The 27,867-nt window shown below is 45.9% G+C and overlaps 6 protein-coding genes across 23 annotated transcripts in view; 3 read left to right on the plus strand and 3 right to left on the minus strand.

Annotated features, from left to right (window-relative positions):
* Positions 1-383: 383 nt before the first annotated feature.
* Positions 384-5,364, minus strand: LOC120819139 (ferritin, liver middle subunit). 5 transcript variants are annotated; one of them, XM_078103696.1, is made up of 6 exons: positions 5,267-5,364; positions 2,534-2,715; positions 1,648-1,751; positions 1,379-1,525; positions 1,149-1,274; positions 384-929 (listed from the first exon to the last, which is right to left on the minus strand). In XM_078103696.1, exons 3-6 carry the CDS (start codon positions 1,747-1,749, stop codon positions 780-782), a joined length of 525 nt encoding a protein of 174 aa, XP_077959822.1. In that variant the 5' UTR covers positions 1,750-1,751; positions 2,534-2,715; positions 5,267-5,364; the 3' UTR covers positions 384-779. The 5 variants fall into 5 exon arrangements, with proteins under 5 accessions (XP_077959822.1, XP_077959823.1, XP_040032221.2 ...); XM_078103697.1 differs by lacking the exon at positions 5,267-5,364 and adding an exon at positions 4,634-4,700; XM_040176287.2 differs by lacking the exon at positions 5,267-5,364 and adding an exon at positions 3,880-3,914.
* LOC120819060 (receptor-type tyrosine-protein phosphatase H) lies at positions 3,946-15,818 on the plus strand. 7 transcript variants are annotated; one of them, XM_078103654.1, is made up of 25 exons: positions 3,946-4,301; positions 5,318-5,474; positions 5,608-5,874; positions 6,250-6,516; positions 6,893-7,159; positions 7,740-7,994; positions 8,241-8,495; positions 8,822-9,076; positions 9,403-9,657; positions 9,984-10,238; positions 10,565-10,819; positions 11,070-11,324; positions 11,831-12,079; positions 12,181-12,402; positions 12,853-13,116; positions 13,204-13,297; positions 13,392-13,442; positions 13,642-13,723; positions 13,810-13,900; positions 14,000-14,076; positions 14,265-14,399; positions 14,564-14,686; positions 14,773-14,933; positions 15,052-15,187; positions 15,364-15,818. In XM_078103654.1, the coding sequence occupies exons 1-25, from the start codon at positions 4,233-4,235 to the stop codon at positions 15,496-15,498; spliced, it is 4,632 nt and encodes a 1,543-aa protein (XP_077959780.1). In that variant the 5' UTR covers positions 3,946-4,232; the 3' UTR covers positions 15,499-15,818. The 7 variants fall into 7 exon arrangements, with proteins under 7 accessions (XP_077959780.1, XP_077959781.1, XP_077959782.1 ...); XM_078103655.1 differs by having other exon boundaries at positions 13,395-13,442; XM_078103656.1 differs by lacking the exon at positions 10,565-10,819.
* Positions 15,678-17,797, minus strand: LOC120819104 (putative nuclease HARBI1). The gene is made up of 2 exons (XM_040176233.2): positions 16,798-17,797; positions 15,678-16,324 (listed from the first exon to the last, which is right to left on the minus strand). Exons 1-2 carry the CDS (start codon positions 17,495-17,497, stop codon positions 15,900-15,902), a joined length of 1,125 nt encoding a protein of 374 aa, XP_040032167.2. The 5' UTR covers positions 17,498-17,797; the 3' UTR covers positions 15,678-15,899.
* A 130-nt stretch (positions 17,798-17,927) lies between these two features.
* pigp (phosphatidylinositol glycan anchor biosynthesis, class P) lies at positions 17,928-19,558 on the minus strand. The gene is made up of 5 exons (XM_040176297.2): positions 19,391-19,558; positions 19,065-19,146; positions 18,637-18,709; positions 18,412-18,530; positions 17,928-18,261 (listed from the first exon to the last, which is right to left on the minus strand). Exons 2-5 carry the CDS (start codon positions 19,141-19,143, stop codon positions 18,146-18,148), a joined length of 387 nt encoding a protein of 128 aa, XP_040032231.1. The 5' UTR covers positions 19,144-19,146; positions 19,391-19,558; the 3' UTR covers positions 17,928-18,145.
* A 115-nt stretch (positions 19,559-19,673) lies between these two features.
* rexo4 (REX4 homolog, 3'-5' exonuclease) lies at positions 19,674-22,425 on the plus strand. The gene is made up of 8 exons (XM_040176239.2): positions 19,674-20,230; positions 20,342-20,679; positions 20,757-20,900; positions 20,999-21,192; positions 21,285-21,373; positions 21,465-21,539; positions 21,626-21,700; positions 21,822-22,425. Exons 1-8 carry the CDS (start codon positions 20,006-20,008, stop codon positions 21,966-21,968), a joined length of 1,287 nt encoding a protein of 428 aa, XP_040032173.2. The 5' UTR covers positions 19,674-20,005; the 3' UTR covers positions 21,969-22,425.
* Positions 22,426-25,769: 3,344 nt separating this feature from the next.
* kcnc3b (potassium voltage-gated channel, Shaw-related subfamily, member 3b) overlaps positions 25,770-27,867 on the plus strand; it is a 36,736-nt gene continuing 34,638 nt past the window's right edge. For 6 of the 8 annotated variants that reach the window (XM_040176183.2, XM_040176190.2, XM_040176182.2 and 3 more), the window contains exon 1: positions 26,054-26,385. The gene's annotated coding sequence lies outside the window, so the exon portion shown is untranslated. Of the gene's footprint in view, positions 26,386-27,867 lie in introns of all 8 variants that reach the window. The other 2 variants (XM_078103684.1, XM_040176178.2) reach the window with 1 other exon arrangement.

The raw sequence follows: 27,867 nt of genomic DNA on the forward strand, positions 1-27,867 counted from the left end.
AATGCTCCTTAGTCATAAAGAAAAAAAATAAGTTGATCCAAATGTGGTTCCCTTTTCCCGCATTACTGTTCATTATTTGTATCCCCTCTTTTCATAGTTCTCTAGTTTGCAACTCAAACAGTACTTTGTCTCACCGCAGGCCACTTTGTTGACAACTGATTCTTATCTTTGCTGAATCGTGTCATTTACCAAGAAGCAGCGGTCGATGTCAACCACACGCCGTCAGCCTGATGCTCAACACTAAGCGCCCACCAAACAGTGACTACGCACAAAACCCACCATTAGCTTTACAGCGTTCTACAGACAAAGACAGTATAGACAGAAAGTCTACACTGCAGGTCAAGCGGCGTTAAGACAAACAGATTGTAACACACGACAACAAATCAGCATAGTTAAGCTTTATTGAAACTTTAAATTGTATTCCAAGTAATCTCTTCGACTCAAAATAGCATGCGTTGTTATCCAACATTTGTGAAGGTTACAACATCGGACACAGTGGAATGCATGAGACAAAGTGACATGACAGATGAGAATTGCCGTTTTTGGGACAATATTAAAGCACCATTTTCTGTGTGGTTTTAATGGAATAATTGAGGTATTTTGTCATTTTCCTTGGAACTCATCTCGTGGCGTAGTACAAGAATAAAGTTTGTAGTAAGTTTTGACGATAAATAGTTTTTTTTTAACGGAGTAGAAAAACAGTGTCAGGCAGTTATTCCAATGACACTATTGAATCTTTTGAAAGCTTATTTTTGTGTGTGTGCGCGCTGTAGTGACCTTCACAGAGTGTGTTTATCAAAGAGGTATTCTCCCATAGCGCCGTGCGTCTCGGACACACTGATCCGAGTCAGGCTGCCGATGTAGTCGCCCAGCTTCTTAATGGTGTCATGGCTGTCAGCGAGGAAGTGCTGCTCCAGGAAGTCACACAGCTACAAAACGAGGAAGACAAAAAAAACCACAGTAAGATAAAAGCAATGTTGAGAAAGGTGTGAAATTGAAACTGGCTTGTATTACACAATCCTTAAATTTTTACAGATTTTAGCCTGATTCACATTGAACTAAAGCAACAAAGGGATTTCTAAATTTGCCAATTTGCAACAGAAGCAAGTTTTTGTTCCATATTCAATATGTCTGCTAAACAGACTTACATGAGAGTCCGTGTGAGTGCTGGCTCTGCGGTGCAGATCAAGGACACGTGTGTTGAGGGACTTCTGGTAGTCCAGGGAGAAGGACATTGCATCCAAACCACCGGTCCAGTCCTGTCTACTTGGTTTCTAGAACAGAGTTTCATATTTGGAGAAATAGATCAATCAATCGGAACCGCAGGGTTGAAAAAGACTTTTAAAAAATAAAATTAAAAATACAAAACTGGACTTACAGCAATGGTCTGAAGCAAAATTCGACCTCCTCTCAAGTTCTGATACTCCAGCAGCTTCTCGGCCTGTTGTCTCTCTTTCCCAGAAAGCTCCAGGAAAAAAGAGGAGAATTGTGGCAGGGCAACATCATCCCTGTCAAAATACATCCCCTGGAAGAGAGGAGCCGTGTCACTATAGATTTAAGTGTAGACAAAGACACCCAGCAAGGGGACATTCACAGGTACATTTTAGAGCAACATGATAAATACGACTATTCATTAACAAAACATACCAGAGAAAGATGTGCGTAGGATGCATTGAGCTTCAGGTTGATGAGTTTGTTCAAGTCTCCTTCGGTCTCCAAATGGAAGTTTTGTTTTATGGCGGACTGCATTTCTAAAAAGACAAAAATATTTAATCAAAAGAGTAATGTTAAAGTTGCTCGCTCCCTGGTATGACCACGTCAATGCGCTTACTTAAATCCTCCCCAGAAGACAAAGAAACACGTCTTTCCTTTATCCTCCCACACCAACGTCAACGTTATCGCGACTGACACACGAGTCACCCGCCTGTTGAAGGAAGATTATCGAAGTTCTGCGCGTCTTTTTATGCCACAGACTTCATGCAACCGGCGTTTATCGGCTTCAGTTAAACACCAACCAGCCTTTCGTCACGTGGTATTGTAGTGAAAAAGAGTCTCCAGTCGGGTACTGGGACGTTCCCACCGACGTATCGGACCGTACGTTAGCTGTGCATCCGTCAAAGAACGTATAGATAGCGCTGCATTTCCCTCTAGGCCTCGACTTTAGTTCATTTATTGAAGAAGTTACGTTAGCTAATGATGCTACCGCGGGTAGCTTACACAAGTTAGCGCTGGTGGCTAATGTTTAGCAAACATTGGCTAACGTTAGCTAACATTGGTGGCTAACATTGGCTAACGTTAGCTAACATTGGTGGCTAACATTGGCTAACGTTAGCTAACATTGGTGGCTAACATTGGCTAACGTTAGCTAACATTAGCTAACGTTAGCTAACATTGGCTAACGTTAGCTAACATTGGCTAACGTTAGCTAACATTGGCTAACGTTAGCTAACATTGGCTAACGTTAGCTAACATTGGCTAACGTTAGCATCAAGCAGTAGAACTAGTAGTTTACAGTGTTTTTGTTTCCACTTACCGTGTGTCGTGGGTGAACGCTGCCCTGCTTCGCCTGGAATGTGGCGCTATCTCAGCTGTTTTTATGCCGTTTGGCATGAAGCGGTTAATTGTGTGACTCTACCGCCTCCTCTCGTGTTGGGGACGAATTACATCAGACTTCAGACAGAAGGAGCGTCTCAGGGTGGTCAATCCTAACACGGCCTAAACAAAACAACCCCGTGTCATGTAATTGGTATAATGATTTTAAGTAAAAAGAATCATCATCCACTGAGCCATGATACAGACATATTTTTACACAAGTGATGCTGAGGAGAAAAAAAAGGGATGCAGAATGAGCCGTTAAAAAAAGGAAGCATGAGAGAGGAGATAAACAGACCTTGTTTGTCAAGCGAGCAACATCCACTCATTACGACTATCAAAAGATGCGCGTATGTAAGCTGCAGGTTGCCTTTAAAGTGAGCCTCACAGCGGATGGGAAGTCAGTGGATGTGCTGGAGGAGGTTGATAAGAGGAAGCGCGGCTTGTGCACGCTGCAATTCTGATCAGAATATGGCCACTTGGGCCAAACGGGAGCAAACCAAAACCCAATGGCCTCACGTACGGTTACCGTGTGAGTCAAAGGAGAACACGACGTTCACCTGAGCCGTGTGTTGAAAAGAAGGGTCGTTTGTTCGTAACAAATGCAGATCTTAAAATTGCATGAAAAAGCAAATGATCATGCAAACAGCAGCTAAATATAACACGAGTGAATGAAAAGGCTTTTAATAAAAGTAATGGTTAAGCTCAATATAACAGAGAAGCTTATCATCGCTGTGAATAAATCATAGTGTGAGATTGTATCTAAAAGATGGAAAAAATCAATATAATTATGTAATAAGGTTACTTCCTCCTCATGTTTCCCCAATGGACAACATTGAACAGCGTTTTCTTCGACACAGCTGTGCTTTTATCGAGCGTGTCAGCTGAACCATAAACACCGACATCACTTTGGTCTTTTAAAACAGTGATGGTTTTTGTTCGCAGTTCCTTATATACGTAAACCACAGAGAAGCTATAAATACCACTCCCCTCCGAGAAGAACCACATTTACTGTTCTCTGAAACCAGCCCAACCGAAGAGATTAGACGTTCATTTTAACTGCGACATCATTAAATAATAACATCAAATAGAAAACAACACAAATGTAATTTATATTGAGCAGCATTTGAAAACTTTGCCCCGTGTTTTTTTTTTATTAATTTGCACATCATAAAGATAAACAGGCAGTCACAAACATGAAGCTGGGAATGATAAACGGCGGCAGATGTGAAGCAATTACCACCAATAAAGATGCAAAATAGGAGTACATTTACTTGATTGACTTGCCTTTGACGTAGCAAGTAGCACATTATGGCCGTTATTAAGGAAGTAGCAGGCGGGGCAAAGGTCTCTGTGGTTGAACAAGGCCAAAAAGGAGAAGCAGTTATTTACTTAGCCACTTGCCAATATGAGAAGGGAGCAGAGGTTGCAGAAGGAGGACGGGGTTAAGAATTAAAAGGCAACAAAATAAAGTTAATATTGGACGCGTCAGGTTGTTTCTTCGGCTGCCTCAAGTGTTGTTGTTTCTGTCAACACACCCATGGACGCACAGAGAGCCGGCACGTAAAGGATCACTCGAGAATACAAAGGGATTTTTCAAAGTTCATAGAATGTGTGACGCTTGACAGAAGTTCACAGCGATGAAGCCTTTTTCTTTCAAAATCACCCCAGAACACTTTCTGCTGTGCGTTTCCGTCAGTCTGCTCTGGGTAAGTCATTTTTTTTTCACCTTTCCCCTTCAACAGTGATCAGATAGTCGACCTACTCAAAAGCTTCAAAACCACAGCGATGGTTTAGTGCACAATACAAGTTTAGACAATGCAGCTCAATTGTCTTGAGCAAACATGAGGAAGACACCTAACCTCTAATTTCTCTCCGGGCAAAAATGGGAAAAAGCCATGGGTTAAAAATGCAATGCAAGTCGTTTTGGATAAAAGCGTCAGCTAAATGACCTGTAATGTCATGTAATCATCAGTACGTAAAGAATACAAAAAAGTACAAAAGGAAGGATTTTTGCAGAAGATGAATTATTCTCACTTACTTCCTCAGCGAAACAAAAGCACGAATGAGGAAATGACCTTATGTAAAACATAAAGGAAACTACCCCCAACGCTTGGTGTCTCGCTTACTGTATATTCTACACGAGGTGACGTAGTGGAAAATTGTTTTGTAATACTTTTTGTCTATATTTGTTAGCATAACAGATGTTTGAAGATCGTAACAATGAAAGAAAATGCAGCGTTTATTTAGGTTATTATAAGTAACGTCTCTGCACTAATACGTAGATATTTAATGAACAGGATTTGCTTTTATTAATAAAAAGAAGGCAAAAGCAGGATAGTTGTGTAGATGTCGATATTATTGTGAACTCTTTTGTTAGTATATCCCAGGTGGGATTTAGAGGTCGAAGTATGAAATGCTTAAATTTCTAGCGCGCAATTTTCTGTTGGATCTCACACATTTGCTTGAGTTAACTGCACAGCATTATCATATGTCTTTCTTAAATTGTGTGAATCCTAAAAAGAACGTCTTAGAAGCTGTGATCTATGTTTAACTTTCCTGCCAGAACATTTTTGAATGTATACCAAATACAATATAAATACAACAATAGATGCAATAGAATTAACTTTCTCTAATTAGGAGTCCATAGTCAGACTGCACAGTATGAACTCACATTTTTTGGGGCCTCTGCCTTCTCTCCGTACTTCTCCTGTTCTGTTTGTAGGTCTCAAACGCTGCGGTGCAAACATCGGTCATGACCGCAAAAGCAATGACCACGGTCACAACAGCTACACAAACAACAACGCCCACAACAAAAACACCCACAACACCAACGGCCACAACAACAACGGCCACAACACCTCTTCTAACGACAAAAAAACGTACGTTTTCCAGCCGCCGAGCCTCTTTTAACTTGGCGACACATCTGCATTTCCTGGTATTCTAATGTGTGGAGGTGAAAGTATGACGTCTAAACTTACTTTAATCTAAACTGTCAACTCTTTGTCTTTTCAGCCCCTGGTAATGTTAATAATGTGACCGTATCGGCACGAAATGAGACCAGCATAACTTTGAAGTGGGAGAAGGTTGATGACATCTCAACATACTTTCTACGATCTGAGGCGATGACTCCCATGGACGTCCCTATCAATGATACAACGGGAGGGTCATCAGTCGAATATGTGGTCACTTCTCTGACTGCTGGGAAGAAATACAGCTTCACCATCATCACCACGTTTGAGGGAGCAAACAGCACTGGATTCTCATATGAAGCTGTCACAGGTGAGTCGTCTCACATCTGGAATCAGGCATTTGGCTTCTCGAATGCAAATTTTATTTCTGTATTTATCATTTTTGGATAAAATACACCTTGCAACAGTAAATACATGACACTAAGTACCAATATGTCTTTCCACCGGTCTCGCTTCCCGTAATCCAAAACATTTCAAATCGGTTGCACAAACTGAGACTATTATTAACTATGGCCTCATATAATGTACAAGAGTTAGTGTCAGGCCGCTGAGCCTCTTTTACCTTGGTGACATATCTGCGTTTTCTGGTATTTTAATGCAGACTTGTGTGGAGGTGAAAGCACGGCGTCTAATGCACAGTGTCAAACTTACTTTAATCTAAACTGTCAACTCTTTGTCTTTTCAGCCCCTGGTAATGTTAATAATGTGACTGTATCGGCTCGAAATGAGACCAGCATAACTTTGAAGTGGGAGAAGGTTGGTGGCATCCCAACATACTTTCTACGATCTGAGGCGATGACTCCCATGGACGTCCCTATCAATGATACAACGGGAGGGTCATCAGTCGAATATGTGGTCACTTCTCTGACTGCTGGGAAGAAATACAGCTTCACCATCATCACCACGTTTGAGGGAGCAAACAGCACTGGATTCTCATACGAAGCTGTCACAGGTGAGTCGTCTCACATCTGGAATCAGGCATTTGGCTTCTCGAATGCAAATTTTATTTCTGTACTTATCATCGTTTGAATAAAATACACCTTGCAACAGTCAATACATGACACTAAGTACCAATATGTCTTTCCACCGGTCTCGCTTCCCGTAATCCAAGACATTTCAAATCGGTTGCACAAACTGAGACTATTATTAACTATGGCCTCATATAATGTACAAGAGTTAGTGTCAGGCCGCTGAGCCTCTTTTACCTTGGTGACATATCTGCGTTTTCTGGTATTTTAATGCAGACTTGTGTGGAGGTGAAAACACGGCGTCTAATGCACAGTGTCAAACTTACTTTAATCTAAACTGTCAACTCTTTGTCTTTTCAGCCCCTGGTAATGTTAATAATGTGACTGTATCGGCTCGAAATGAGACCAGCATAACTTTGAAGTGGGAGAAGGTTGGTGGCATCCCAACATACTTTCTACGATCTGAGGCGATGACTCCCATGGACGTCCCTATCAATGATACAACGGGAGGGTCATCAGTCGAATATGTGGTCACTTCTCTGACTGCTGGGAAGAAATACAGCTTCACCATCATCACCACGTTTGAGGGAGCAAACAGCACTGGATTCTCATACGAAGCTGTCACAGGTGGGTCGTCTCACATCTGGAATCAGGCATTTGGCTTCTCGAATGCAAATTTTATTTCTGTACTTATCATCGTTTGAATAAAATACACCTTGCAACAGTCAATACATGACACTAAGTACCAATATGTCTTTCCACCGGTCTCGCTTCCCGTAATCCAAAACATTTCATTCACATTAAACACCCGTCTGCTGACCGCTCCCTCCACAGGCAGGCGGTGAACTTTGCTCTCAGCAATAATTAAGTTATTTGTACAGAAACATAGTCACTATGGTTACATCTCACTGCAACATTAATGAAATATACAACACTTTCTTATTAACAATGAAGAACGTTCACCGTCTCCTCTGTCTATTGGCCAATTATGTGTGCTGTGCTTAAAACATGGTTATGAATATAAAGTTCCATTGCTGACAATTAATCCCCCTAAATGTTGTTTATTTAAGTCCTGTGGAGGGGAGATGAATGTCACTGCTACATGCGCTACTTCCACATTAATACTAAAAAGAGGAGGAAATCCTCAGCACCTTGACATGATTCTACTTTGTGTAGTTACTCAGATTAATGTTTATTTTCATTCTAGCTCCTGGTGACGCTAAAGGGTTAAAGACGCTGGGTCAAACTGAGACCAGTATCACTCTGCAGTGGGAGAAAGTGAAGGACATCCTCCAGTATAAACTGGTTTTCAATAAAACGGAGATAAACATCACTGCAACAGGGGGAGACTATGTGAATCACACGATCCCAAACCTCACATGTGGAACCAGATACAACTTCACTCTTTTCACCCTGTTTGATCAATTGAACAGCACGGGAGTCAATAGCAACGCCGTCACTGGTAGGTGTTTCCCTCTGATGTAGAACGTAACAAGAGCACACACAAAGATCTGTGAAGATGTGATATTACTCAAAGGTTCTCGGTCACAGAAAGGAGACGCTCACTTCATCGTTTCATCTGAAACAAATGATGGAATGTTGTCAAATTATTTCCTGTTTGAAAAGTACCACTGTTTTATAGTAATTTGTAATCTTTTTAAACTCACATTTGGTTAAAATGTCTTCCCCGTGTCTTTTTACATGCCAGTTCCTTGTAACGCTGAAGAGTTAAAGACGCTGGGTCAAACTGAGACCAGTATCACTCTGCAGTGGAAGAAAAGGAACGACATCCTCCAGTATAAACTGGTTTTCAATAAAACGGAGATAAACGTCACTGCAACAGGGGGAGGCTATGTGAACCACACGATCCCAAACCTCACATGTGGGACCAGATACAACTTCACTCTTTTCACCCTTTTTGATCAATTGAACAGCAGGGGAGTCAATGGCAACGCCGTCACTGGTAAGATTGTTTTTACTTCACTCTTTTCACCCTGTTTGATCAATTGAACAGCATGGGAGTCAATGGCAACGCCGTCACTGGTAGGTGTTTTCCTCTGATGTAGAACGTAACAAGAGCACACACAAAGATCTGTGAAGATGTGATATTACTCAAAGGTTCTCGGTCACAGAAAGGAGACGCTCACTTCATCGTTTCATCTGAAACAAATGATGGAATGTTGTCAAATTATTTCCTGTTTGAAAAGTACCACTGTTTTATAGTAATTTGTAATCTTTTTAAACTCACATTTGGTTAAAATGTCTTCCCCGTGTCTTTTTACATGCCAGTTCCTTGTAACGCTGAAGAGTTAAAGACGCTGGGTCAAACTGAGACCAGTATCACTCTGCAGTGGAAGAAAAGGAACGACATCCTCCAGTATAAACTGGTTTTCAATAAAACGGAGATAAACGTCACTGCAACAGGGGGAGGCTATGTGAACCACACGATCCCAAACCTCACATGTGGGACCAGATACAACTTCACTCTTTTCACCCTTTTTGATCAATTGAACAGCAGGGGAGTCAATGGCAACGCCGTCACTGGTAAGATTGTTTTTACTTCACTCTTTTCACCCTGTTTGATCAATTGAACAGCATGGGAGTCAATGGCAACGCCGTCACTGGTAGGTGTTTCCCTCTGATGTAGAACGTAACAAGAGCACACACAAAGATCTGTGAAGATGTGATATTACTCAAAGGTTCTCGGTCACAGAAAGGAGACGCTCACTTCATCGTTTCATCTGAAACAAATGATGGAATGTTGTCAAATTATTTCCTGTTTGAAAAGTACCACTGTTTTATAGTAATTTGTAATCTTTTTAAACTCACATTTGGTTAAAATGTCTTCCCCGTGTCTTTTTACATGCCAGTTCCTTGTAACGCTGAAGAGTTAAAGACGCTGGGTCAAACTGAGACCAGTATCACTCTGCAGTGGAAGAAAAGGAACGACATCCTCCAGTATAAACTGGTTTTCAATAAAACGGAGATAAACGTCACTGCAACAGGGGGAGGCTATGTGAACCACACGATCCCAAACCTCACATGTGGGACCAGATACAACTTCACTCTTTTCACCCTTTTTGATCAATTGAACAGCAGGGGAGTCAATGGCAACGCCGTCACTGGTAAGATTGTTTTTACTTCACTCTTTTCACCCTGTTTGATCAATTGAACAGCATGGGAGTCAATGGCAACGCCGTCACTGGTAGGTGTTTTCCTCTGATGTAGAACGTAACAAGAGCACACACAAAGATCTGTGAAGATGTGATATTACTCAAAGGTTCTCGGTCACAGAAAGGAGACGCTCACTTCATCGTTTCATCTGAAACAAATGATGGAATGTTGTCAAATTATTTCCTGTTTGAAAAGTACCACTGTTTTATAGTAATTTGTAATCTTTTTAAACTCACATTTGGTTAAAATGTCTTCCCCGTGTCTTTTTACATGCCAGTTCCTTGTAACGCTGAAGAGTTAAAGACGCTGGGTCAAACTGAGACCAGTATCACTCTGCAGTGGAAGAAAAGGAACGACATCCTCCAGTATAAACTGGTTTTCAATAAAACGGAGATAAACGTCACTGCAACAGGGGGAGGCTATGTGAACCACACGATCCCAAACCTCACATGTGGGACCAGATACAACTTCACTCTTTTCACCCTTTTTGATCAATTGAACAGCAGGGGAGTCAATGGCAACGCCGTCACTGGTAAGATTGTTTTTACTTCACTCTTTTCACCCTGTTTGATCAATTGAACAGCATGGGAGTCAATGGCAACGCCGTCACTGGTAGGTGTTTTCCTCTGATGTAGAACGTAACAAGAGCACACACAAAGATCTGTGAAGATGTGATATTACTCAAAGGTTCTCGGTCACAGAAAGGAGATGCTCACTTCATCGTTTCATCTGAAACAAATAGTAGAATGTTGTCAAATTATTTCCTGTTTGAAAAGTACCACTGTTTTATAGTAATTTGTAATCTTTCTAAACTCACATTTGGTTAAACTGTCTTCCCCGTGTCTTTTTACATGCCAGTTCCTTGTAACGCTGAAGAGTTAAAGACGCTGGGTCAAACTGAGACCAGTATCACTCTGCAGTGGAAGAAAAGGAACGACATCCTCCAGTATAAACTGGTTTTCAATAAAACGGAGATAAAAGTCACTGCAACAGGGGGAGGCTATGTGAATCACACAATCCCAAACCTCACATGTGGGACCAGATACTACTTCACTCTTTTCACCCTGTTTGATCAATTGAACAGCAGGGGAGTCAATGGCAACGCCGTCACTGGTAGGTGTTTTCTTCTGATGTAGAACGTAACAAGAGCACACACAAAGATCTGTGAAGATGTGATATTACTCAAAGGTCCTCTGTCACAGAAAGGAGATGCTCACTTCATCGTTTCAGCTGAAACAAATGATGGAATTTTGTCAAATTATTTCCTGTTTAAAATAAAACACTGTTTTATTAGAAATTGCTTGTGATCTTTTTTAACTCACATTTGGTTAAAATGTCTTCCCCGTGTCTTTTTACATGCCAGTTCCTTGTAACGCTAAAGAGTTAAAGACGCTGGGTCAAACTGAGACCAGTATCACTCTGCAGTGGAAGAAAGTGGACAAAATCCTCCAGTATAAACTGGTTTTCAATCAAACGGAGAACAATGTCACTGCAACAGGGGGAGACTATGTGAATCACACAATCCCAAACCTCACAAGTGGGACCAGATACAACTTCACTGTCCTCACTGAATTTGGAAATGTCACAAGCAGCGGAGTGACCTACAGTGCATCCACTGGTGAGATTTCCCCAAATAAAACAACACGAGCAAGGGCTCTGTAACAGTTTCTAATTTGAGGTTTCTTATTTTTCCTGGAAGGATGGTGGATTGATAAAGACAATGGAGTTGAATCCAGCTAATGATTTGCTCAAACGACCCGTTCGTCTTTTCAGTTCCTGGAAATGTAAATGATGTAATGTCACAAAATGAGAGCAGTGTAACTCTCATGCGGGAGAACGTTCAATTTTTATCTCATCATACATTGAACAATATGATAACAAACCGAACACTATCAGAATATCTCATCAAAACGCATCAGTCACATACGAAGCCGATTCACTTCGACAGTCAACAGCACCGTTTAGATTCACGGCTAATTGATTTTACATTATAATACTACCAGTAGTGACCTGGGCCTCTAACCCTCTGATATACCTCATAATATCTAGGCTTGTATTTGAAAATCTCCCAAAACGCCCTCCAGACGTTGACCTTAAACCTTTCACGTGTGTTTGTGTTCTCAGTTCCCCCCCCAGTGACTTCGGTCAATGTGACTAAACGCTCTGCAACCAGCGTAACCCTGCAGTGGCAGACGGTCAACCAAGACTGGGAGTACAATGTGAACGGGACAGCCTTCCAACTCTCCCCGAGTACAACGGGTAGCGTCTCCCATTCGTTCTCTTCCCTCACGCCCGGAACGCTGTATAATTTCAGCGTGGTCACGACGTTCTCTGGGCTCCACAGCAGGCCGTACGAGGACTTCACGGTGACGGGTATGCACGCGCCCAATGGATCATTTACAAGTGACAATCCACAACAGCCAGTTTCCAGGGGCTTGAATGCTTTTCTTTTTCTGTTTTCTCGTTCCTTCCAGCCCTGCACTGCTCCTGGAACGTCACTAACTCATCAATCCAAGGAGCTATCACAGGCCTGTTCTCCAAGGCAACGGCCACTAACGGGACGCAGAATGTCAACAACTCAGGAAGCCCCAACGTGCTGTTCGCCGGCCTCTGGCCCGGTGCGACCTACCAGGTTTCTCTCGTGTACGAAAAACAATCCAGATCCTTTCTTCAGTGCCGCCACAACGTGACAATCCGTGAGTACGAATGTGTTTGGCCACATTAACTGATGTTGAGAAGTGCCGATGTGCGTGATCTTTCCCAGTCTATAATGTGTATGTAAATATATAATGAATTCGAACCTGGTTGGGGTTATTTGAGATGGTTGAGAATTATTATGTGGACTGCAGCCACGATTCATCGATTAGTCAAACAGTGACTGTTCTTTTGTTCAACTGCCAAAATCCTCCGGAGACATTTGACGTAGGCCTACCCAATAAATAGTACAAGGAAGTCGCCTGAATGATTGACAGAACGATAAGGCATTTTCTTGAGTTGGCTTGAGTTACTTATTAATTCTGATAATAGTAGTCAAGATAGTGTGCTGTGGGTCGGGTGTTGTACCATTACTTTCTCGCTGTGTCGTTTGACTGTCTTGGGATCGTATCGTAAAGGCGTATTTCCTCCGTTTCCTCTTCGCCTCACAGTTCCTTCGTATTTGACCGCTCACTGTGAGCACGTGGACGCTGGCTACTCTGTCTACGTCGTCTGGAGTGAACCGCGTGGCGTGTGGACGTCGGTGGAGGTGAACGTGAGCGGGCATACGCGAAGCGTGCTCCCAAATGAGAAACAAGAAGTCAAGATATCCGGATTCCAACCTGCCAGGAACTACGAGGTGTCTTTACATTCAAAGTCTGGGCAGCGAAGCAGTGGGGAACCATTTGTTTTTTCATGTCTCACTGATCCGAGGGGTGAGTGAAAGAGACTTTGTTACTCCATAGAGGTCTTTAGACCCTTTTATTGTACATGTTTATGCATTTGGTTTCTACCCTCTGCAGGAGTCATCGCAGGGGCAGTATTTGCTGTGCTGATCTTTTGTCTCCTGGTCTTTTTGGCTGTCTTCATTTTTTTTAAAAGACCAGATATCATCAGGTTGGTGGTGCCCTCAGAGACCGTTGTCATGTCATTCCCACAAGTCTGGTGAATCGGACTCAGTCAGGGACGATATTTGCTTTTGTTCCCACAGCAGAAAAAATCCATTCATTGGCGGCACCAGACAATCCATTAAAAAGATCAAGTAAGTTTGTGTTTGTACATAATGGAAACACCACAGTCACATTACAACGTAGCGGAAGGTGAATTATATCTTGTATAAACACAGAAGACTAAAAGGTCGATAACATATGAAAATATACAGCATTTAACACGCTTTTTATGTGTCAATTGTCTTCAATACTATTACAGCTATGGGTCCAATGTTTTATTATTTTTTCCAGGGACATTTCCGTGGCAAAGTTTCCAGAACACTTCTACCAATTGAGTATGGATGAAGGCAGAGGTTTCAGTGAGGAATATGAGGTACGTGTGTGTGTGTACATCTGGAGGACTGTTTCACTCGCTCTCTGCGTTCCATCACGTTGCCGTCTCATCCGACGTCCACGCAGAGCCTGGTTTCCGTCGGCATGGAGCAAACAAAAGCGGCGGCTCTTCTACCCCAGAACAAACCGAGGAACCGCTTCAACAACGTCCTGCCGTGTAAGCCTGTCCCCGTTCATCGGGGGTCCGTGCTGAGCTCAGCCTGCTCGCCTGCTCGGTGCATCGACAGCTGAACCGTCGTCTGTTTTGTCACCCTAGATGACTGGTGTCGGGTGAAGCTGAGTACACTCAACCCCAACGAAGCTTCCGACTACATCAACGCCTGTTACATGCCGGTGGGTGCTGCTGCGAAGCCGGCAGATTTAGATACGCTTGTGACATTCGCTATCTGTGACGGAGCTTCCCGAGCTGCGAGTAAACGTTTGGCTAAAACATCTGCACATTCATTTGGGAGTCCAGCGAGTGAGTGCTGAGCGTGTCTGATTCCACGTGCAACAACGCGGTGTCGACTGTCGCTTCTCAGGGCTACAAAAGCGACCGGGATTACATCGCCACCCAGGGTCCGCTGCCCGCCACCGTGAGCGACTTTTGGAGGATGATCTGGGAACAAAGAGTAAAAGGCATCGTCATGGTAACCAACTGCACCGAGGGAGGACGGGTGAGTCACCGGGAAGGTTGCTACGACGCCGTACGGAAAGATTTTGGGGGTGCCAACGGAATTAATAATCAATTGTTGTCCACTCGTTTGCTCTTATAGCTGATGTGTAGTCAGATGGTAATGGGGTTTTATAATAACCCAATATTGGTGTTTCTTTTCCCTAGACTAAGTGTGAGCAATACTGGCCTGCAGACAGAAAGCCTTGCTCTCACGGAGAGCTGTCGGTCAGCACCCGATTCGAGCAGAAGGAGCCCAACTGGACACTGAGGGAGTTTAGGGTGAAACATGTACGGAACATGTCTCAAATGTTCAATCAGTGAAAACGGCTACTCATTAAATGCATTCGTTGGCTCAAGACTTATTTGCTCCACAGAGGCATTACTCAGAGGAGCGCACCGTGAGACATTTTCACTTCACGGCCTGGCCCGACCACGGAGTCCCGCAGGGCACAGGCGTCCTGATCCAGTTCAGAGGGCTGGTGAGGCGGCACATCGAGGGGGAAGGTGCTGAAGCGCCAACCGTGGTGCACTGCAGGTACTCGACGACTCCCCGTTGTCTGCAAGAGAGAGGCCAAAGACGGGGGGGGGAACGTGAAGTTCAGAGTTTGACTTTGAGACCTGGACGCCTACTTTTGGCTGTGTGTCCCTCTCAGTGCCGGAGTGGGGAGGACCGGCACTATCATCGCTCTGGATGTGCTGCTGCAGCAGCTGGAGAGAGAAAGAGCCGTGGGAATCAACGCCTTCGTGCGCAAGATGAGACTGAGCCGACCACACATGGTGCAGACGGAGGTAAAAGCGCTCATCACCTCGGGGTTCGAAATATAAACTTTACTTCTTCTTAATGAGTTGTAAGTACGAAAGCCTCCCCACATTATTAGGGAACTGAGACTCGCCTGCCAGAATACACTGCACACTTAAACTTCTGCTTTTCTAATGGCCGGCCTCTCGGGTGACTTGATTTCCAGTCACAGTACGTCTTCCTGCACCAATGCATCATGGACTGTCTGCAGAAGGACGAGGAGGCCGAAGAGAACATATACGAGAACGCAGAAATGATTTACACCAACGCCACTGCGCTCCGGGAGCTGACAAGAGCCTAATCGGCAAGATCGCCAACGGAGAAGTCAGTCTGACTAATTATAGACTCAATGCTTTATTTTTGTTAGAAACTGTGAATATGCAAAAATGTAAGTCTTATATATTTACTGTAGATAAATAGTCAGTTTTATTTAACCTGTAAATGTGTGCTCCTCCATCCACAAAATATACATCGTTATTGTTCTTATTACGTTGACCCTCCAGTCGAATGAAAAAACTTTAAAATTACATTTATTAAAAACAAAAAATGTGTGTAGAAAATACTGATTTTCTCTTTGTACAAGAAATACAATACGGCACTACATAAAAACAACGGATAATACTTTTTTAGTACTGTTCTTTGCTTCCTGCAGCGCGCGCGCGCACGCACGCACACACACACGCTCTCTCTCTCTCTCTCTGCTCACAAATTCTCGCCCGCGTTACTTGGCGGGTCCTTGCTGGCGGAGCCAACGGAGAAGTTGCGCTGGATGAGTTCCTGTCTGGCCTGCAGGGCCTCCGGGTCGATGTTGAACGGCACTGAATTCTGGTTGCCCGGGTGCAGGGGCTCGATTTTCCCGGCTGCGGGCGGGGCGGGGACGGAGAACTTCTTAGCGATGTTGTGCAGCACGCTGCACGCCTTGATGACGTCGGCCTTTTTGTCCAAAGAGCATTCCTGCGCAAAGCCGAGTTGCATCAGACACCTGAAACGCCTCTTCATGGAGCCCAGCGTGGTCCGCATGACGTCGTGGATCTTTGCGTGGGCCTCGTTGAAGCGGACCTCGTTGTCGTTGGCCGGTTCCGACACGGGGGTCATGACATGTTTGCTTAAGTGATATCCTTTTCCTCCTGCAAGAGAGCCGGGAGAGAAGGCGATCAATAAAAACTAGAAAGGGGTACGGGTGTTTTTTAAGAGCTTAAATAGACAAAACTATCATGTTATCTGTGTGTATTGTCCAATAGGGAAAGGGTCTGAATGATCACGTGGGAACGTTTATTCTCAAAGGGGAACTTATCCGCTTTAAAAAAAAAGATTTGCTGATTTTTCTGAGGAAGACAACCGGAAGCTCTGGGGAAAAAAAACGTCACACATTTACCTTAGTTACCCGATTATTTTATTTAACCCAATGCACTGCTGTGGGTAGCAAAGCGTAAACTGTTTGTGTGATAAATGATGTCTATTTTCCAAAGAGCAGCTTAGTGTGTGTGTGTGTGTGTGTGTGTGCACGCTAATTCCACATTTTGTAGAACATGAAACAATACAAATAAAGTTGCGGGCTCAACACTCTTAATGGTGTTTGTTTGTTTGTTCCCCATCTCACCAATAACCCAATACGGCCCGTGCAGCTCCTCCTCCATCTCCCTCCCTTTGAACGACGTCTCCCACATTTCCTGCTCGCACGTGCCGCCCACGCAGCACTTCTCCACGCTCAGCACGTTGCCCTCCGAGTCGCAGATGACCTGGCTCACCACCGTGGTGTAACCCAGGCTGTTGACGAAGGACCGGAAGGCCTCCTTCTCGTAAGGGGAGGCTCGTATCCGGAAGTGGGCCGGCGCCAACACGCCGATCGCGTGCGGGATCCCGCACGCCTCCTTGATCTGCGAGGCGACGTGCAGCTTGGCGTCGCGCAGCAGCGGGAACGAGATGAACTGGTCGGCCATACCCGCGACGACTTCGGACACGCCGCATATGAGGGCCGGGGGGTCCGCCAGGCGCCCCCGGCCCACCCGCTGCAGCACGTCGGCGGATGACGCGCCGTGCGCGTAATAGTTGAGCGCCACCAAGACCGCCGCGTCCACCGACACCGCCGCCGCCGCCGCCGCGGGGCTCCTGAAGGCCGCGTTGTTCTTCATGCGGACGCGGACGGCGTCCGCGACGAAGGCGATGCAGGGTCTGGTGAGGTGGAACGCCTGGAACAGGGCGTCGTCGTCGAAGTCGTCCAAAGGGTCCGCGGAGTCCGGCGCGCCGTGCGCGAGGAGCTCCTCGTGCAGCGCGAGCCACACCGGCAGAGCGAAGGCCATTTGCGTACGACTGGGGGGGGGGGTCAACGGGGGCTATTTGGGCAACAAACGACCTAAAAAATAAATAAGGTGTCAAGTACAATGGAAGCAGGGGTCTTCTTCTTTCAGGCGGTCCGCAAAGCTCAACTGTATCGCCCCCCAGTGGGCAGGAATGAAGCTGTCTGTGGCGCCATAATAAAGGGAATAAAAGTACTGCAGTCATTTCAATGCAACGTTCTTAAGGAAACTACTTTGTTCGTTATTTGGGAACAGAAAAGTGCAATTTCCCGTCTCTCAACTGGGAGTGTGGAGGTGGAAAAGCTTTGTTTTGGGCCTCTTACACTTTGGGCCCCTGCGTTTGTGGCCCTCAGTCAGAGGTTTTACCTTTTGAGAGGATCATGGATACACAACATATAATAGCTTATATGTACTATTGCGCAAAACACATGTATAAAAAAAGTATAATTTATTGAGTAAAACTTGCTTGATCATCCAATATACATCCAATTGTTACCGTGTTAATATTGTGTTACATATTTCATTAACACACACACAGCATATCAAACGGTTAGAGACAGTCAATTATTTCAGTAAATCATTTCCCCATGTGGCATCAATCCTGGACAATTAAATAAAAGCAGAAATTGCATGCAGGTCACTTCCTGTTAGTTAGGACTCCGGCGACAAATAGAACATTTTGTTGACTTCGCTGATGGAAACATCCTTTAGTCTGGGTATTCCTCCCTTCTGGCCGTCTGCTGTCCTCTGGCCTTGAGCGTACACATCTGTGACCGAAAGGACACATCAAAGGACGTTAGGATCAGTATATATATATATATAGATGCTATACAGTAAGACTACTAATCTTTGGCTTCCCTTTCGGACCATAAAGTTGCCACCTGATTGTCCCCTATCCTGCAAGTCAGTCTTCTCACCTGTGATGTTGTCCAGGGAGTGCAGTGGAGCCGTGTTGCTCATGTTCACTCCGAACAGCAACACCACAGTGATCACTAATGCAACCAGAAGATAGATCGGTACAGCAAGCGCCCAATATCTAAAGCAGGAAAGAAAAAAGTATTAGAATTATATAATAAGAATTTATAATTCAGGAGAAGGGACGTGCTATTGGACAACAGCGTCACACCTGATGTTCTGCTTACTTTTGAGGCCAGTACGTGAGCCCTACGGCGTGAAGCCACTCCTCTGGTATGAAGGCCCACAGGCAATACAGAACTACGAGGACAGGAAGGGAAAGAAGACGTCACATCGCGCACACACACACCTAATCCACTGTGGACATCGAGAAAGTGATTATGGGGCTTTCTTTGAAATGACCACACACACACACACACACACACACACACACACACACACACACACACACACACACACACACACAGTTAAGGCTTTGCAATTAAATTCGCTGTAAACCGACAGTGAGTGGGATGAAGATGTTTTTATAACTGAGCCTTCATTGTGCATGTAACTGTAACAATGCTATTAAATGACCCAATGGTGGATTGTCTGCCCTCCTTAGACGTGTTTCATATTTAAATATGAATATGTGAAAAAGGAAAATGAAACTTACAGAAGCCAAACTGTGAGCCGAGGTAAAGGACGAAGCCGTAAATGGCTCTCTCGGGCAGAGGAGAGGGAGTGACCCCCATTCTCTGAAAGGTTACATTGTAGAAGAAAATGAATAGAACAGAAGAAGCTTCGGACCTTTTGTTATAAGTAACGTCAACGTTAGTTGACACGTAGAAGCTGACGTTAGCAGCTGCTAAACAGGTTTACGCTAAAAGAAAAGCAGCTGACGTTATGAAACATGTTCCTGAAAAACACCAACGGAGCTTTTCGATACAAGACAACCTGTTTAGTTTATTGTAAACGTGAGGAAAGCAACAAAGTACAAACCCGGGGAGGCTCCTTCGGTCCGACGCTCTTATTTCGTCGGTGGTTCAGTCGGGCTGCGTTGTGTCCTTCGTCTTTCTCCGTCCGACGGGAAACGTGGAACAAACGTTCTTTTTTCCTTTTTTAATTAAAAAGCAAAATAAAGTCCAGGAATGAATAAGTTAAAAGAAACTTCGGAGTATTATATACATACACACGCCACGTACATTTGACGGAATATCGTTAAAAATCACGCCGTTGGATGTTTTTTTGCTCAGTTATTTCAATTGCGAGTTCCCTTTCGTGCCGGACACATTTAGCCGCTGCACCCATCGAAAAAATACAGTTCAGCATGGCTTATGGGGCAGCACAAGTTAGCTAGCGAGCGTTTTCTGATCGATTAAGGGAATTATTCCAACAAAACCCGCGGGTCGCCGCGGCTCCACGGCAAACTTACCCCACGGGAACATTCTGGTGAGACCGCTGTTAACCCGCCACTTTTTTTAAACGCTAATTTAGCTGGTGACCAAGTGAAGGAGCTCCACGGTCCAGCGTGGCTCGGCACGTTTAACGTTTGAACTTTAACGTTAACTTACGTTAATAAAAACACGCGCACCGCTTCCACCCAAACTGGCCATAATGTCGAAGGTGAAGTCTGTTACGAAAGACTCGTCCGCCAAAACGCAACCACGCGCATCTTCAGGCGTGAAATACACATGTAAAAAGAAAAGGAAACACTGGATGACAGAGAAGTTCATAAAGATCAAACCACCGCCCGTGAAGAAAGAAAAACCTAAAGTTCAGCAACCAGCACCTCCGAAGGATGAACTGCAGTTCTCTGCTAACTGGAAGTTGCTGCAAGAGGTTCGTGGTTAAAATGTCTCTTGTAGCTCGTTCAATGTTCACGTCGTCTCTTTGCATCGTATGTTGTCACATTCAATGGGATCGTTCACAACTTTGCAAAACCCTGCGCAGATGCTGAAGGCCAGTCAGCCGGAGAAGAAGCCGCCCGTCACACCTCGACCTCCCAACGGCGCCGTGCGAGAGCAGGGGGCTGCAGGAAATTCTACCAAGCAGGTTTCCACGAGCAACGTCCGGCCCAAGCAGACGGACGGCGGGGCGAAAGCGAAGCACAAGCCCGCTCATCGTAGCCGTTCATCGCCCAAGGACTCCGGCGCGGGCTCTGCGGTTCCGGCTGCGACGGAGCCGAAACGTCCCGCGGCTCCGAAAAGGAACAAAGACGGAGGGAAGTTAAGGAGCGAGCCGGCAGGCAAGAAACCAAAGCCCGAGGCGCAACAAAAGAAAGCCACAGAGTAAGTGCACAAAGGCTCCCGTCGGGTGCAGGAGGATCGCGCCTCCTAACTTTCCCCGTTGCTCCGTGCCGTTGCAGGGCGGACATCTGGTTCGACGACGTGGACCCCGACGACATTGAGGCGACGGTGGGAGCGGAGGCGGCGGAGGTCATGAGGAGGAAGCAGGGCATCCGGAAGAACGAGGCGGAGAGCCTGCTGGTGAAGCAGGGAGCCTTTGAGGGGTGAGTGAAGGCAGCGACAATGACGAAAAGATGCAGAACGGAGACAAACAGATGTGTGAAGACTGTGCTTTCTCCCCCCCCCGTTTGGCATCTGTCAGCCTCACCAGAGCCGTGGCCATCGATTGCGAGATGGTGGGAGTCGGTCCCGATGGGGAGGAGAGCATCTTGGCTCGTGTGTCCATCGTGAACCACTTTGGGAAATGCATCTACGACAAGTACGTGAAACCTACCGAAAAGGTGACCGACTACAGGACCTTTGTCAGTGGAATCCGACCGGCGGACATTAAAGACGGTAAGTTCGGTGGTTTTGATGAACGGCTAAATGACAAACGGAAAATAGGCCTCATGAACTCCTACGTAACTTTGATGTTTGCCTCGTCGCAGGGGAGGATTCACAGGTAGTGCAGAGGGAGGTTGCTGATATCCTGCAAGGCAGAATAGTGGTTGGACACGCACTACACAATGACCTGAAGGTACACCGCATGTGACGTGTGAGAGGGGAATTGAGACGGTTTTCAAAATCAATGTGAGCCCCCGCGTACTAATCTCTAACTCCGGTCTCAGATTTTACGTTTGGATCATCCGAAGAAGAAAATCCGGGACACTCAGAAGTACAAACCTTTCAGGAGGGCAGTAAAGGTACATGAACTACTCTTCAGTCTGCCCGGTTCTCGGAGTAGGTGTTGTAAGTTCTGCATATGATATCGTTGTCTTGTTGTTTTCAGAGTGGCCGGCCCGCTCTGAAAGTGCTCTGTAGAGAGATACTCAACGTTAAGGTCCAACAGGGTGAACATTCATCCGTAAGTCATCGACAACGTCATCAATCTGCTAAAATGTTTCGGTCGATTCAGACAACAGCAAATAACCCGAGAACACCTTTTTTTTATTTTTATGAACGCCTGTTGTCCCGCTGTCTCCCAGGTCCAAGACGCTCAGGCCACCATGAGGCTCTACACGATGGTGAAGAAACATTGGGAGGCAGAGATTAAAGCCGGTCATAACAACAAAGACTCCGCAACGAAAAAAACAAGGAAGCCAAAGCTTCCCAAGAACAAGGACAAGCGCTAGAATCTCCCGGGATTATGAATTCAGTCTTCCACATCGTATTTGGACGAGAGCAGCCGTGCTGGAAACAATCGAGAGGTTTTCTAGACTCATTCCAGGATTTGAAAGACTTGCCCCAAAACCGTGAGTGTTCTGCCAGAGCAAACCGGGCTGGGACCCGAACCGGGGAATCAAACCCAGAGCTTTTATTTACCTTTCTTTAATTAGGACATCGTTCCCCCCCCCACGTGTTATTTTCAGCCGTCTGAAGCAGATGTTTAAAGATCCAATTCAATTTCTTGACTGCTCATGAGAACTCAATCATTTGTGCCGTCGCTCCAAACAAACAAATGGGTCCAGTGTTGTTCACATTGTGTTGGTTCAGAGCTTTGTTCTCTCATGACTGTTTGTAGTAATGCCAATTCCCCGGTTGCCTTTTATGAGTTTTAAAAAGGTATAAATAAAACCAGATAAATTCTTTCTATGTAGATGAATTGCATTGTTTTTGTCTATCAAACGAACCCTCCCCAGGGATGCCGCCTCCAGTCTCCTTAAGCTGGTCTCTGGGAAGCAGAAGGTTGAACGTAATGTGACCATCTTTATTTTGTAGCTCGTCGACGTCTCGCTCGTCCAGGTAAACTCGCTTCGCTATTTTGGAAATGACCTGTAGAGTTCGTCCAGAGCCGGATCGCCACAGGGAACCGAACACCGTTAATCAAATGTGATTCAACACTTTTCAGCTGCTCGGCCTCACGTGAGCGTTCCTACCTGCCAGGATCAGTGCGTCGCACTGTTTTACGCTTCACTTCCGGCGGTGCGTTCAGGGTCCTCGCACGGCCGCGGTGTCGTTTTTCTTCTTAAGTGTGTTCACGGGGTTGCCTTTTGGTCTCGGAAGCAAAAGTACTGCTTTTTATATCATCATACAGACAGTCGGACGGTTTTTCATAATCATTTTGATGAAATTAAGTCTGATTCACACAATCTGCAATGTCCGTGTTTTTAATGAAGCCACAGCAGACTTCCTGTGAGGGATTTGTTGTCTCTGCGTTGTGATTTGACGCACGCCCGGCGTTGCTGAAGAGACGATGATGTCCTCGGCCTGCAGCCTCTGAATCAGGTTCCACGTGGGCCTCGGGCCTCCTGTGAAGGTCTTGTCTTCGATGGGGGAAAGAAATGGCAAACCTCTTAAAGAAATTTGATATGGAAATCCACTAATCTGCTTACAAAAATGTTCTTATATGTTTTGTTTAGTGCTCGTAGACATCTAGTGGTGGAACTGTTAGTCAGGAAAATGCAGAACAGATTTGAGGGATTGTATTGCTGAAGATTAACTTTTATTTTAACTTGACTCCAAACTTAATGCTGCATTGAAAACCACTCAAGATTTACAACACTGGAAATAAGATCACTAAATGTGTCACATGTATTGTGTTAGTGTGGACCCAGTAACACAACATGAGAATGCAAACAAATATTCATCAGATTTTTCAGTAACAGTAGACCTGTTTTTCAAAAATGGACAGCCAAAAAACCCGGTCATACACATTTTTTCAAATTGTTTTTAATGCCACATTGTAAACAATTTCTCCACCACAAACCCCTTAAATCAATCAAAACCGTTTCAACAAATGCATTGAACCTTTCATGGAGTTTACTGCATCACAATGTGAGAACTGAGACTATTCTTCATAAACAAGTAAAACCACAGAGAAAACGCTTCATCGCTTGTTACGGCGGCAAAATGACTGTGGTTCAATGTTTGATACCGCAGAGCTGAAAATACCGTCAGAGGGATGCATCTAACAGACCTCACGACGGCTTTGGAGGCATAGAGCTGGCGTTGCTCTTGATTCATAATTCAATAAGATTGCAGCGCACGGTCTTCCGCTCTGCTGCGCCGCTTCTACTGATCGTAAGCCGCATACAACCGGCAGCTCTGCAAACTTTGGCTCGTGCGTTTTGTCATCAAAAATCTACTTCACGTTCCCAATTGCAAGCAGCTTCCGCTCGACGTTATTTCACGTCCGAGCACGGACGGCGGTCGCGGGACACGTCTTTTTTTGGATGATAAGTCAGTGGAGACCATTGAACCACTGGTTTCTCCTCCTCAATTAGTCTTTGCACCGTCATTTGTAACTGCACACGGGCCAACGGGAAAGAATGCTGAGAACATCCACTCCATCTCCACCGAGCCTTCTCGGGTCTGCTGCTCGCGTCCTCCCTCCCTCCCTCCCTCCCTCCCTCCCTCCAAACAAACAAGGTTCAACATTCAGTATTAATGCAGGCTGATGAAGAAACGCTGTCGGCCTCTTTCCCGTAGACCAACTTCCTGCGGCGTCTGTTCTCCTTTTAGCAGCAGGGTTCCACGGACGGCGGCGTTAGTGCGTCAACAAAAATCCGGATTGGAAGCCAGGACGTGATGTCGGGGCGTCCGTGTTCCCCCGAGGAGACGCCCCCGAATGGCTTGAGCCGACCTCCTGACTTTTCCAAGCCAACGGATGCTTTTCAAGGCCTCTTGATACATAATTCTGATGTCTTGGCAGCGAACATCCGCATTTGCCCGATGCTTTGGTTTCACTTCAACCTAATTTGTGTTTAGTTGATCATTTGCAAGCGTTCGCATGCTAACTTGCTGAATCCTGCTAAATCCCAGCGAGAATGTTTTCATGCTGATATTCAAATGTGGCCCTTGTCCCCACGGTGCATGAGTACATCCTAATAGAAAGAAACCTGTGAATCTTGCAGTATAGTTTAACATTCCTGATAATCTACCAACACTCTCTCCCAGCCGACACAGTTCCCAGTGCGTACGTGTCTGGATGATTGGAAGGAACGGTTCACTAGAGAAAAAAGCTCTGCTTTTTTAGTTACAAGGGAGATGTGTGTTTGACCTCATAGCAGTTAGACGCCTGACCTTTATCTTGGCAGCGTTTTGTCCACTTGGTTTTCCTCCAGTCTCAACACATGCGAGTTAGCTGGTTTGGAAACTCTGCAGAGCCGAGTGTTGTTTGTTTTGGCCTCAGCTCCAGTAGAACAGTATAAAGGGATAGGACACATTTACAAACCCGTGTGTGGTTTGAATTCTTCGTGCAGAAGTTTCTCCTTTCTTCTTGACTTTTGGTACAAGCACCTATAAGCAAACACCTTTACCTCTGTTGTATATTCATGAGGCTGTGTTGCTCTTCACTCGGAGTTCCCTGACAATAAGCGCAGCAGCAGCATTGATGATCATTGCACTTGGGCTCAGACCTTCAGGCCCTCCTGCAAAAACGTTGGTTGGATATTCCCAATCTAGTGTGATATTGTTCCTGCGTGTCTTGGGTCCCAGGAATCTCATCAAAAAAAAAAAGAGAAGACATTCCTTAACGTTGTTTAGAGCAAAAACTGCCTCCGGTGCAAAGACAGTGTTCCCTCCTCTTCTTTGTCTTTACTGTCATTATTGGGATTTCTTTTTACTCCCCACTGAGATAGAATCCACCTGCTCCTCTGCTGCCACGTGCCCGCTGATGGCAAAGTCAAGGAACCTGGAGACAAAATGGTGCGGCTGTCCGGCACAGTGAGCATGTGGGAGCTGGGGAGTCAAAGTGGGGAAGAGAAGGAAGGAGGGGGTGATGGGGGGGGGGGTGACAATAAGCAGATGATTAAAAAAAACAGTTATTCCTATTATAGGAATGATGTGTACATATGAACCTAAAGGCATTATAGCACATGCCAAGTTCAGCAGCCATATGAGAGATCATCGCCCCCCCCCCCCCCACCTCCTCCCCCCATCCTCTTGTTCTCTATAATCCGCCCACATGTATCGTCTGAGGGAGAGAAAAAACCCAGTGCAGAAGGTGACGCTCCGCCAGAGGAGCAGAGGTGTCTGCAGGATGCATCTCCATTGAAACATCTGCGGGGGGAGACGGAGGAAGAGCCGATGGTTGCTCCGCCCCGCGCCGGCACGCGTAGAGACACTGTGACAAACGCTGGCTGTTCTATTCTCTCTTCTTTTTTGGGGGGGGGGGGGGGGGGGGGGAGAGGTGTGGAGGGCGGTAGGGGGGGGGGGGGGGAGAGAGGGGGCTCAAAAAATCCTGGGGAAATAGCAAAAGGAAAGAAAAACAGTTTTCGGGGGGAAACTCTGCTCCATTTCATCCGAAAGACACGCGCCCGTGGCATCGACCAGCATGACCACAAGCTGCCAGAAGCGAGCGGCAACATCCGCGTCAAAGCAACAGTCGCGCGTGACCATGTTTTGATTTATAATTATCGGGGAGGAAAAAACAACAACAACAACAACAACCGAACGCCTGCGAAAAAAAACCTGGATACGCTCTGAAAGCATAAGAAAGATCGATCTAAAAAAAAAAAAAGAAGAAGAAGAAAACTACATTTTGATTGATCTTTAGCCTCGATGTGCGGGCTTCTGCGCGCACTCGACACCAACTTGAACCAAAAGCAAGTGAGTACGAACCGTGTCTGTGTGCGTGTCTGTGTTCGGCGGCTCCATATTCTGCGCGTATCGCCGGTTAACGGGGCGTTTGTGGGCAAGAAGCGAGGGAACAAAGCATTCAACAAGTACCGTTTCATTCAGCTTAACTGCGATCTGTTTTCTACTTCTGCGTTTGCGCTTTAATCGATATCCGGAGGAATCGGGATGTGGGATAAACGTCCCATTTAGCCTCATAAACCTCAATGTTTGCGTTATTATTTCCGGCTGCTACAACGCGGGGGGACAACTCCTCCTGCGCCTTTTCATTAATCCGCTGACATGACGCTCATCCTAATAAACATTTCTCATTGCACAAATGCAGGGTGTTTCCCCATCTACACCATCACAGCAGTTTCATGCCTCTGAGGGGAATGTTTGCATGTGTGCGTGCGTGCGTGCGTGCGTGCGTGCATCCCTCTTGGCATCACCGTGTGTCTGTTTGAGCAACTGTCTCCATGAGGATGTCGCCTTGTGCATTTGTGTGCATGCGTTCACTCGCATGTGCCTTCAGTGTTTGTGTGTGTTTTGGCAGCAGGGTGGTCGGTGTCAAAGCCCGGAATGGGGGATTGATAAAGGAGCCATTAGAGGAGAGAAGAATTAAGGGGGAGGGGGGGGGGGCGGAGAAGGAGAAGGATGGACGCTGGAGCAGAACCACGTGAAGGGCATAAAGCGTCACCGGGATCCAGGAAGTCTATGGGGGCAGTTGGGTGTCTAGACGTGGTCTTCTTCTCCTGCATCCCCCCCCCCCCCTCCCCCCCTCCCTCCCTCCAACATTCCCCACGATTCCGCCCATAACGCCTCCTTTTGCCTCTCTTTCTCTGCCACCCTTCCTCAGATGGGAACTCTCTTCTTCCGTTTGCAACCCCCCCCCCCCCACCCTCCCTCCCCACCCACCCCTCCCTGCACAATCCTGCATTATGAATCGACAGCTGCCGCTATTTTTAGATTGAGGGTAACCCAGAAAACACCCTTTTGATTTAAGGCAGAATAGCAACACCAACCCCCCCACACCCAAAAGCCTCCCCGCTGTCGGTTGGTGCGATGGGTCGGGTTTGGTGGTGCTCAAAAGGAGGCCGCTGCTGTTTAAGCATCGAGGGGGAATGAAGCTATTTCGAGGCTGTGATTGAATTACGCGTCCGCCGTGTCCTCGGTGTTCTCGCCTCTGACCCTTCCTCCCTTTCTCCCCCACCTTCCGCATCGACGAGCTCTCTCCCTCCGTCCTTCAACTAAGGATTCTCCCCCTGACCTTCAGGCTCACCTCCAAGCTCACCTCTCTTTCCCCCATCGTCTTTCTTTAAAAATCCAATATTCAATCAGCCAATTTTTCTCCCCCTGTTGAGGATCCTCTGCGGCTCCCCCCTCCTCTTTGTCTAATCGCTGGCTCACAGTTCAGGAGTCAGCGCAGTGATACTCCTTCCATCGTCCCGTTTGTCTGTCGGGGCCCTCTGAACC

Source organism: Gasterosteus aculeatus, chromosome 5 (assembly GCF_964276395.1).
Source record: "Gasterosteus aculeatus chromosome 5, fGasAcu3.hap1.1, whole genome shotgun sequence".
Classification (NCBI taxonomy): Eukaryota; Metazoa; Chordata; class Actinopteri; order Perciformes; family Gasterosteidae; genus Gasterosteus; species Gasterosteus aculeatus.

Coding starts and splice junctions, on each gene's coding strand:
- LOC120819060 (XM_078103654.1), top strand. CDS start 4,233: ATGAAGCCTTTTTCTTTCAAAATCACCCCAGAACACTTTCTGCTGTGC. Junction 5,475..5,607: donor TCTTCTAACGACAAAAAAAC/GTACGTTTTCCA, acceptor TTGTCTTTTCAG/CCCCTGGTAATGTTAATAAT. Junction 10,820..11,069: donor CAATGGCAACGCCGTCACTG/GTAGGTGTTTTC, acceptor TTTACATGCCAG/TTCCTTGTAACGCTAAAGAG.
- rexo4 (XM_040176239.2), top strand. CDS start 20,006: ATGTCGAAGGTGAAGTCTGTTACGAAAGACTCGTCCGCCAAAACGCAA. Junction 20,231..20,341: donor ACTGGAAGTTGCTGCAAGAG/GTTCGTGGTTAA, acceptor AACCCTGCGCAG/ATGCTGAAGGCCAGTCAGCC. Junction 20,680..20,756: donor CAACAAAAGAAAGCCACAGA/GTAAGTGCACAA, acceptor GTGCCGTTGCAG/GGCGGACATCTGGTTCGACG.
- LOC120819104 (XM_040176233.2), bottom strand. CDS start 17,497: ATGGCCTTCGCTCTGCCGGTGTGGCTCGCGCTGCACGAGGAGCTCCTC. Junction 16,325..16,797: donor CGGGCCGTATTGGGTTATTG/GTGAGATGGGGA, acceptor GCTCTCTTGCAG/GAGGAAAAGGATATCACTTA.
- LOC120819139 (XM_078103696.1), bottom strand. CDS start 1,749: ATGCAGTCCGCCATAAAACAAAACTTCCATTTGGAGACCGAAGGAGAC. Junction 1,526..1,647: donor CCTACGCACATCTTTCTCTG/GTATGTTTTGTT, acceptor CCTCTCTTCCAG/GGGATGTATTTTGACAGGGA. Junction 1,275..1,378: donor TTTTGCTTCAGACCATTGCT/GTAAGTCCAGTT, acceptor ACTCTGTTCTAG/AAACCAAGTAGACAGGACTG.
- pigp (XM_040176297.2), bottom strand. CDS start 19,143: ATGGGGGTCACTCCCTCTCCTCTGCCCGAGAGAGCCATTTACGGCTTC. Junction 18,710..19,064: donor CGGCTCACAGTTTGGCTTCT/GTAAGTTTCATT, acceptor CTGTCCTCGTAG/TTCTGTATTGCCTGTGGGCC. Junction 18,531..18,636: donor CTCACGTACTGGCCTCAAAA/GTAAGCAGAACA, acceptor TTCCTGCTTTAG/ATATTGGGCGCTTGCTGTAC.